At 40.5% G+C, this 9,745-nt stretch overlaps 1 protein-coding gene across 1 annotated transcript in view; it reads left to right on the top strand.

Annotated features, from left to right (window-relative positions):
- The window catches only part of exoc3l2a (exocyst complex component 3-like 2a), a 20,942-nt gene extending 14,765 nt beyond the window's left edge, over positions 1–6,177 (top strand). Inside the window, exons 12-13 of the mRNA XM_066660536.1 lie at positions 256–377; positions 3,289–6,177. Coding sequence (XP_066516633.1) covers positions 256–377; positions 3,289–3,589 — 423 coding nt within the window. The 3' untranslated portion in view covers positions 3,590–6,177. The remainder of the gene's footprint in view (positions 1–255; positions 378–3,288) is intronic.
- Positions 6,178–9,745: the final 3,568 nt, after the last annotated feature.

The following is a 9,745-nucleotide window of genomic DNA, read 5'->3' as shown; positions in this document are numbered from 1 at the left end:
TCCAAGCATTTGGGTTTCCTCCGGGTGCTCCAGTTTCCTCCCACAGTCCAAAAAACACACATTGGTGGGAGAATTGCCAACTCAAAAGTGTGTGTGTGTGTGTGTGTGTTGCCCTGTGAAGGACTGGCGCCCCCTCCAGGGTGTGTTCCTGCCTTGCACCCAGTGATTCTGGGTAGGCTCCGAACCCACAGCGACCCTGAACTGGATAAGCGGTTTCAGACAATGAATTAATGAGTATTTGTCTCTCTCTATCAGGAGTCCACTTGTTCATGGCTGGATAACGTGATTGGACACCTTGCTGACATCATCCTCCTGGAGGACACGCCCTCTATTCAGATGGAGGTTGGAGTACTGGTCAAGGAGTTCCCAGATATACGGTAAGAAACACACACCCAGTCTCTCAACTTGAGAACTGTTAGGTTATAACTCCTCTCACAACATCCAGTGGAGCCAATCAGACACAAGCTCCCAACGTTTCATCCTGTAACACCCTGCAGTTTTAGTCGATACACTTCGATCCACCAAAACCCTTCTGTGTCAATTGAATAAAGGAGGCGTCCCTGCAGGGCCCCCTACAGTTTAATTCCACTATGAGTTCTGTCTCCCCTTGCTGAAGGAATGGGTTTAGAGGGGATGATGATTGGTCATAGGATGATGATGTGCCGGCACAAGAGACTAATCACCACTATTCACCAATGATCCAGAGGAGCTGCCCTTCAAGCTACAATCATATAATTTTGCAAAACCACTCTCGCAACTCCGCAGGGACCTATTTGAGACCATATTTAATTTTATTATATGGCCTGGTGAAAACAAGAGAATTCTCATCGGTTGATTCCTTCTTAATTTAAAATGCATGTGCACAGGACACACAGGCTGTTATTATGAATATTTGTGCATACTTGCACTTTCCATACTCTCACACTCCCTCTCTCCTTTTTCTCTCTCTCTCTCTCACACACACACACACACATACATGCACAGGCTATTGTTAAAATGAACATATGCACATATTTGCACATTCCATACACTCTCCCTCTCTCTCTCTCTCTCATTCACACACACACACACACACACACACACACACACGGCTTACAGGATGTTATATATAGAGAGAGGCCGGAAACGAGCGCTCGTTTTTCAGGTGTTATCTCCACTTCACCCCTTTAACTTCAGCATTTCATCATTTTTTTAACGACTGAGTGGCGTGGAGCTGCTGGGCGGAAGAGTGTGGGTCAGAGCTCTGTCCGTCACAGACGCTCTTCATTCATGAAAGAAGTAAAACCTCCTGACCCTGCCCTTCCCTCCCTCACACACTCACTGTTTTTCTCAACACTTCACCTTCCTGAACTCTCAAGAATGTCTGAATGTCTCGCTGAAAATAGACCCTCAGCCCTTCGAGGGACATCTCCATGCCAGTTTCCACTAAGTGTGTGTGTATAGACTTTATGGACAAAAGTATGTGAACACCAACCAATGTTACACATTGTGGGCATCTACTGTACCATCAGTGCTTCTATTAGGGTGTACAAATAATTTTTAAAGTGTTTTTTTGTGTAATATGCCCTTGTAATTCCCCTGCTCTTTTGTCATTTTATAGTAACTCTTGTGTAGTATCAAAAATGATAATTGTCATTTTATTCAACAAAAAATAACCTATCCAAAGATAGATGTGAGTTTTTGTTTAGAACATTTAAAGATGGTGATTTCGATGTTAGCAACTGTGAACTTAGCATTAGTAATAATACTAATAATTTTTATGTTATATATCTTTGATTAAAATGACAGTTTTAATACAGTGCAACAGTTATAATAATAACATGAAAAAGAGAATGTTTGATTTTTTAAATTTAAATGATACATTAAACAAAACATAATAAAAAAAAAACTTATTTTTAAACCTAAAAATTACCAGTGAAAAATGTTACACAGTTTTAGCCAAAATGATCAGAAATAACATTTAAGCCCTAAAATTCAGTGTAGAAACAAAGACATGACTTTCATATTATGGGTGGTCGGTGTATATAACACTACAGGAAAAGAAAGAAAAAAAAGCAAAATACAGGAAAGTTGATGAAAATTACGACAGGCTAAAACTGAAGAGACAAACATAACAGGAAAAGAGTTCATTAAACTCTAAAGCAAATAATCAGAGCCACAATGAGTGTTTACTGCTCGTTTACTCCTGTTTTCACTCTCTGAATAAAACCTGTGTACTTTGGAACGATAAACGAGAAATAAATCTTGTATTGTCTGGTAATATTTAGATAACTGAGTGTGTGACGTGGTGGGGACCAAAATCTTTACATAATCAAAATGTGGAGGCTTGACTCATAATGGGGACAAAAATATACAAATAACATCAGTCAATACATTTTAAGGTGAAGACATGTTAAGGTTAGGTTTAGGGTTGGGGTTTGGTTTAAGGTAGTATTAGTTAGATATAAGCACAGAGAAAGTCCACAAAATTAATGAAAGACTCTCTCTCTCTCTCTCTCTCTGTGTTTGTGTGTAGAAACAAGAGAATGTGGGACAAAGCAGCTGATTATTTGTTTTACAAACAAAAACAGAGACAGAGATCAAGAGAGACTTAGAGTGAGAAAGAGAGAGAGACAAAGAGAACATGAATGAGAGAATGCTGTAGGGTAGTCCTCTTTATGGTTCTGAAGATGTGTATGATTGACTGCTCCAGCTGCGTGTGTGTGTGCACAGAGCTAGAGGGTCCTAAATCTAAGTACAAATTGATATTTTGCTAAACTACATGTACTCGAGGTTACATAGTAAGTCTGTGTAGTATGAGTAGTGTGTGTGTGCAGAGGGGTCTGGCAGTGCTCCTGGTTGCTGACGCACAACACTCTGCAGCAGACAGGAAGTAGCTGTGGAGTACTTCCTGTTCTTGCATGGTTGCAGGAAACTAACTGGTGCCACACTCCTAACACACACACACACACATACACACACACACACACACACTGAAGCCTGTCAGAGTGGCTTAAAGAGATCAAACTCATCTCTGGACCCACTGCTTCCTGTTGTTGACGGAGTGTGTCACCAAACGGACGAAAGTATGCAGACACTTGCTCATCTGAACTGAAGGGCATTAGTCAGGAGGGTGTTCCTCTGCTGCAGTGACAGCCTCTGCTTTTCTGCTGTTTCGGAACACTGCTGTGAGGATTTTATTGTATTCAACCTTATATGTATTTATGAGATGAGGCTCTAATGTTGGATGATTGGTCCTGGTCACAAACACCATTTTAGCTAATCTCTCTCTCTCTCTCTCTCTCTCAGGAGGAAGCATGTTTCTGCTGTGTTGAATGTCAGAGGTATGGTTCAGCAAGCAGAGCGCCAGGAGATCCTTGCAGTGGTCCGGGACTTTGAAAACAGCAGTGATATGCCCCGAGACCATGCCCTGTTCTCTGAGATTGCTGTGGCCACAGACATGCCCTGTCTGGGACTGGTTCTGATTCGTTTTGCTCTTACTGTGTCATCCTGGGTATCCAGTGTCCGACCCAACAGGAGAAACAGATACAGGAATTCAAACCACATGGAGGATGAAGTCAATCAACATGTTATACAAGTCAGCCAGTAAACACACAACCAATAAACACCTTATCCAAGTCAACCAGTAAACAGACAACCAATCATCACTCTTATACAAAACAACCAGTAAACAGACAACCAATAATAAGCTCATACAAATCAGCAAGTAAACAGAAAACTAATCACTGGCATTTACATTTCAATCAGTAACAAAAAAGCCCTTCAGCACCTTATAAACGTCAACCTGAAACCAGACAGCCAATCAAAACCTTATAAAAATTAACCAATAAACAAACAAATTACAAGCTTTAAAAAATTTGACCGGTAACCAGAAAATCAATTAGGACCTTATAAAATTTAGTCGGTAGCCAAACAACCAATCAGCATCTTGTAAACGTCAACCAGTAACCAGGCAACCAATCAAGCATTATACCAAACAACCAATAAGCAGCTTATACAGGTCAGTCAGTAACCAGACAACTGATCAAAAGTTTAAACCTGTCAACCAATTACGAGGGAACCACAGTCAACAGAGAACACACCACTGTAACTGCCTTCAGCTAAACACTGGACAGTAACACACTCGTAGTCAGAAGACGGAGGACAAAAAAAGAAGAAATCAGACTCAAACTTGTCCTGCGCGCCTTTCTGTGGCTGGACTCAAACAGGAAGTACTCTCCATTATTAACACAGCTAACAGGAAGTAGACTCACTGACTGCCAAGTCATCAGTCCCTGAGTCTGTCCCAGTGAACAGAGACCATCCCCAGTCCATCGGAAAACAGAGGAGAGACAGGGTCTTGTCAGATTTAACCTTCTCAACATCCTTGAGGAATGTGTTGTTCAAACCCTGCTGGAAAATAATATATAAAAAGCAAACGCTTACTTTGGAAAATGTGTGTTCTTCCTGTGTTTAAGGAGAGGTGACTAGTGCTTTTCTTGTGTTAGCAAACCACCACATTTTGTTACTGTGTAAATCTCATGTTAACACTAATCTCTGACTGGATGGTGGTGTTTGAGCATGTAGGTGAGGAACATGGCACAAGGTACTGCTCATTCCCTTTACCACCTTCAGGTTTGACCAATTTTTTCCATAATTTTTAAAGGGCATATGTTTGAGTTTAAGAGAAATGGAGTGGAGTCACTACATGAACACTAGAGGGCAGTAGAGAGAGAACAGGAGGTTTAGTCTGGAGTTGCTGTATGATAAAACTATGTAACATTATGTTAGAGAAACACCAGGTATACATTATGGTATTTTTGCTTCTGGGCTCTCTCTAATGTTAGAGAGTGTAATTCACTACTCTACCTTCCAAAAATTACGTACAGCACTTTTTGTGGTGCTGAACACAGAGTTGGAATGACAGAGACTCTATTCTCCTTATTTACAAGTCAGTGAAGCATCAAAATCAGTTTGAAGCTGTGATTTTAAGGTAAAAATATAACCTAGTGTTGTCTTAATCCCAAAGATTAAGTTGCTGCTTGGTTTAAAGTCAGCAGGATTGGTTAAAAAAAAATGTGGTGAACCTCGCTAAATGTCTGTACAGCTTCTGACCAGAAAAAGTCAACACATCACATGTTTCTGCTCCATTGTCTCCAGAAGTTGTAATTATTCAGGCTAGCAAGCATTAGCGTGTCGGTATTCTGATACATCATGGCCTTTAACTGCCTGTGTGTCTCAGATGTGATTCAAAACTCCATGTGTGTCAAAACTCCACTTTCTAGGGCAGTGCCTCATCAGACAGCAAAGACAGCGTGTTGTAGAGGTTGCTACCTTTCAGACAGAGACACTTTCTCTAGGAAAGAGCCATTTGGGATTCAGCCACAGTTCCATCCTGGACAATCAATGCATTGAAAAATACCTCACATAGTTTACTACAGAGGGTTTAAGGAGGTGATTGGGATTCAGTTGGAAAGAAGACAGCTTTCACAGGACAGGACTTAAAGCTTTAAGCAGGAACAAGGAAAAGGAAGATAATGTAAGTTATATAGCCTTCATTTCAAAAGTTTCACAAGATCACAAGTCATCTATCATTTTCTTATTTTATACAGCCATCACATTAACATCATTCGTGTTCAGTGGTATAAACTAGACACCAGAACGTATATTTAGACTGTTTGTTGAATATTTCACATTTCTCATCAACTAGATATTATTAAAGGATTAAAAAAAACATGCTGTATTCAATATGCTGTAATAATTTATTTATGGTAAACGTCATCTGGATATTATTTTATTATAACACTCACCTATGGAGGGATCATCTTCAGCTTCATTCATCTGGATCATCTGAGCATCTGCAGCAACAGTGTTTCCTAATTTTACATAGTTGTGGTTGCTAATTGAGTGAGGTTTGGGTTAATAAACTATACTCCTAACATCATTTGTTACCCCAAGTGTTCTCCTCCAAGTGTGTTGAGCTGTACACTGCATTGGCCTGGCAGACCTAGCTAAAGAGTGGAAATGGACACTGAAGACAATGAATTTTCATTTCTAGTCATTGTATGAGCATAGATATATATCATTCTAGCTGGTCTTGAACTGTAATATCTTTTTGACTCTTTGCATATCTATGTACAGTTCTTACAGAGTACTTCCACTGAAATTATTTGAGGCATATATTTAATATTCCTTAAGAAAAGCTAATAAAAACCCATTGACTGGGTAATAAAGCAAAACCGCAAAGACTTGAGTTTGGTTATTATTTGGTCATGTGTTTATTTATTGTCTCATTATCAGGAAAGACAGAATATAGTGTAAACAACATTTTACTGTTTATTATTTATGAAATGAGGAAATGTTTTCTTGGACGCACTGTGTATAAAGGGGATGTTTGGGAGGACTGGGATGTTGTGGGTCTGTTGGGCATTTTGTGTAAACAAGGTTTTTTGGGTGAAAGGGTGTGTTTGGGGTGAATGAGGTTTTTTAGTGGGCTGGTCCTCTTTGGGGGTGAAAGGGGCTTTTCAGGGTGAAAGGCCTGTTGGGGGTAAATAGGCGTTTCCTGTTGTGTTGGAAGGTGCCAAACGGATTCTCCGATTAGAGCCAAGTTTACAAACCAGCACAGGCGGCCATTTCCTCTCTCACACAGCTCCAGCTTTCATCTGTAACAAAACACACCACAATCCCAGAATAGCACACACACACACACTTACATTAACACAAGGATGCCATCAAGAAATATGCACCTTTTCATTTGGATCTGTTTTAAAATCTAAAATCTCTCAACTGTTTTGGAAAGTGACACAATTTTAATTCAAAAATGAAATATCTGAAAGGTATGTCCAGTAAATACACCCAGAGGAAACACACCTAGTTGCTTACATTAATCACATTTCTGTCTTTAAGGATATAATCACTTGGGTTAATGAAACAGGTCTTATATTTGTGCAAACACTTAGTACGGTTTAAGCCTATTCTGTAAAGGCCCAATGTGTTTTCTCAAAAGCCTGGTTCTGCAGGACTGGACACTTTATTAACTTAAGCTAATGGACTGATTTTGTAAATGATGGCTCTGGTTATAGATTAAGCCGAGGGGCTGAGGTGGATGTAAATAACTGGATGTTTTCTTAAAGTTGCCTGTGACCCCTGGCCCTTAAACATCAAGCTCCTTCATCTTTGTGTGGCCTTCCTCTTCTGGACGCTGTCCACTCCTCGCAGCGCTGGGTAATCGATTCTTCAGACAGTCCAATCAGCCGAGCCGGTGGAATGGCGGTATGAGGAAAATCTCGGAAGACCACAATGCAATTCCCAGAAGTTCCAGGCTTCCGCTCATTAGCGAACTCTGAGAGAACAGCAGCACCTTCACATCAGGAACATCCAGCAGGAACATTCAACATCTGGGCTTTATGAACAGCTCTCTCTCTCTGAGTTTCTCTCTCCTTTAATCTGCTGAGCTTTTGTTTGCTCTAACTGCTGACTGGTTTTCCAGACACACACATATACATACACACACAAACCCACACAGGAATCACACCCTTAACCAAAGCTAAACAACTGCTGGTAACATCATAGTTTTCATTTAAACAGCATTTACAATGGAGATATATTCCATGATGACATGGTTACGACACATCAGGAGACCCTGTATCACTTCATAACAACACGCATGATTTGAAGAGACACCCATCAGAATCTGCAAACTCCTACAAGATATCAGACCTAGCTGCAGTTTTCTCCAGTCAAGATAATAAACACCAGGCCCATCTCCATACTCCATAAGAATATCACCTGCATCAAGATATCACAGCATTATTATCCATATTTTACACAGACATCTACAGGGTGGGCCATTTATATGGATACACCTTAATAAAATGGGAATGGTTGGTGATATTAACTTCCTGTTTGTGGCACTTTTCAAGATGGGTGGTGACCATGGTGACCATTTTGAAGTCGGCAATTTTAGATCCAACTTTTGTTTATTTATTGGGAAGAAGGTCATGTGACACATCAAACTTATTGGGAATTTCACAAGAAAAACAATGGTGTAACTTCTAACCACAAGTTTCTAACCACTTATAAAATGTGTTCAAATTGCTGCCTATTGTGTCGGATTGTTAATGCAACCCTCTTTTCCCACTCTTCACCTGAAACTACAGACACTGGAAGCCTGTGCTAGAATTTCTCCTGCGGTGTTGCTATCAGTGTGTGAAGTTACATTAAACCAAGCACATCATTGATTTTCTTGTGAAATTCCCAATAGGTTTGATTTGTCACATGACCCTCTTCCCATTGAAAAAACAAAAGTTGGATCCAAAATGGCCGACTTCAAAATGGTCACCACCCATTTTAAAAAGTTTCCCCCCTCCCATATACTAATGTGCCACAAACAGGAAGTTAATATCACCAACCATTCCCATTTTATTAAAGTGTATCCATATAAATGGCCCACCCTATACATCATCAAATCTCATCAATCATAGAGTTAAAGCAACACAATTTAATATTTTTACCTTAAAATTACAGCTTCAAAATCATGAGCTGTATCAGGGAGAATAGAGCCTCTGCTGTTGCTACTCTGAGCTCAGCACTGCAGAAACTGCACTTTGTAACTCTTGGAGGAGGGCAGGAACCCACACAGTGAGGTAAAAATGAATTACACCAAGGTATTAGACCTGTGTCTGAACCCCACCAAAATATCAGACCTATCTCTGAACCTCACCAAGATATCACACCTGTCTCTGAACCTCACCAGATATCAGACCTGTCTCTGAACATCACCAAGATATCACACTTGTCTTTGAACCTCACCAGATATCAGACTTGTCTCTGAACATCACAAAGATATCACACTTGTCTTTGAACCTCACCAGATATCAGACCTGTCTCTGAACACCACCAAGATATCAGACCTGTCACTAAACCTACCCAGATATCAGAACTGTCTCTGAACCCCACCAAGACATCAGACCTATCTGTGAACCCCACTTAGATATTAGACCTATCTCTGAACCTCACCAAGATATCAGACCTATCTGTGAATCCCACTAAGATATTAGACCTGTCTCTGAACCCCACCAACATATCAGACCTATCTGTGAACCCCACCAAGGTATCAGACCTATCTGTGAATCCCACTAAGATATTAGACCTATCTGTGAACCCCACTAAGATATCAGACCTGTCTCTGAACCTCACCAACATATCAGACCTATCTGTGAACCCCACCAAGGTATCAGACCTATCTGTGAATCCCACTAAGATATCAGACCTGTCTCTGAACCTCACCAACATATCAGACCTATCTGTGAATCCCACTAAGATATTAGACCTATCTCTGAACCTCACCAAGATATCAGACCTATCTGTGAATCCCACTAAGATATTAGACCTGTCTCTGAACCTCACCAACATATCAGACCTATCTGTGAATCCCACTAAGATATTAGACCTATCTCTGAACCTCACCAAGATATCAGACCTATCTGTGAATCCCACTAAGATATCAGACCTGTCTCTGAACCTCACCAACATATCAGACCTATCTGTGAATCCCACTAAGATATTAGACCTATCTCTGAACCTCACCAACATATCAGACCTATCTGTGAATCCCACTAAGATATTAGACCTATCTCTGAACCTCACCAACATATCAGACCTATCTGTGAATCCCACTAAGATATCAGACCTGTCTCTGAACCTCACCAAGATATCAGACCTATCTGTGAATCCCACTAAGATATTAGACCTGTCTCTGAACCCC

This window comes from Hoplias malabaricus, chromosome 2 (assembly GCF_029633855.1).
Source record: "Hoplias malabaricus isolate fHopMal1 chromosome 2, fHopMal1.hap1, whole genome shotgun sequence".
Classification (NCBI taxonomy): domain Eukaryota; kingdom Metazoa; phylum Chordata; class Actinopteri; order Characiformes; family Erythrinidae; genus Hoplias; species Hoplias malabaricus.
The sequence above is the reverse complement of the archived record's forward strand: the minus strand, read 5'-3'. Positions and strand labels throughout refer to the sequence as shown.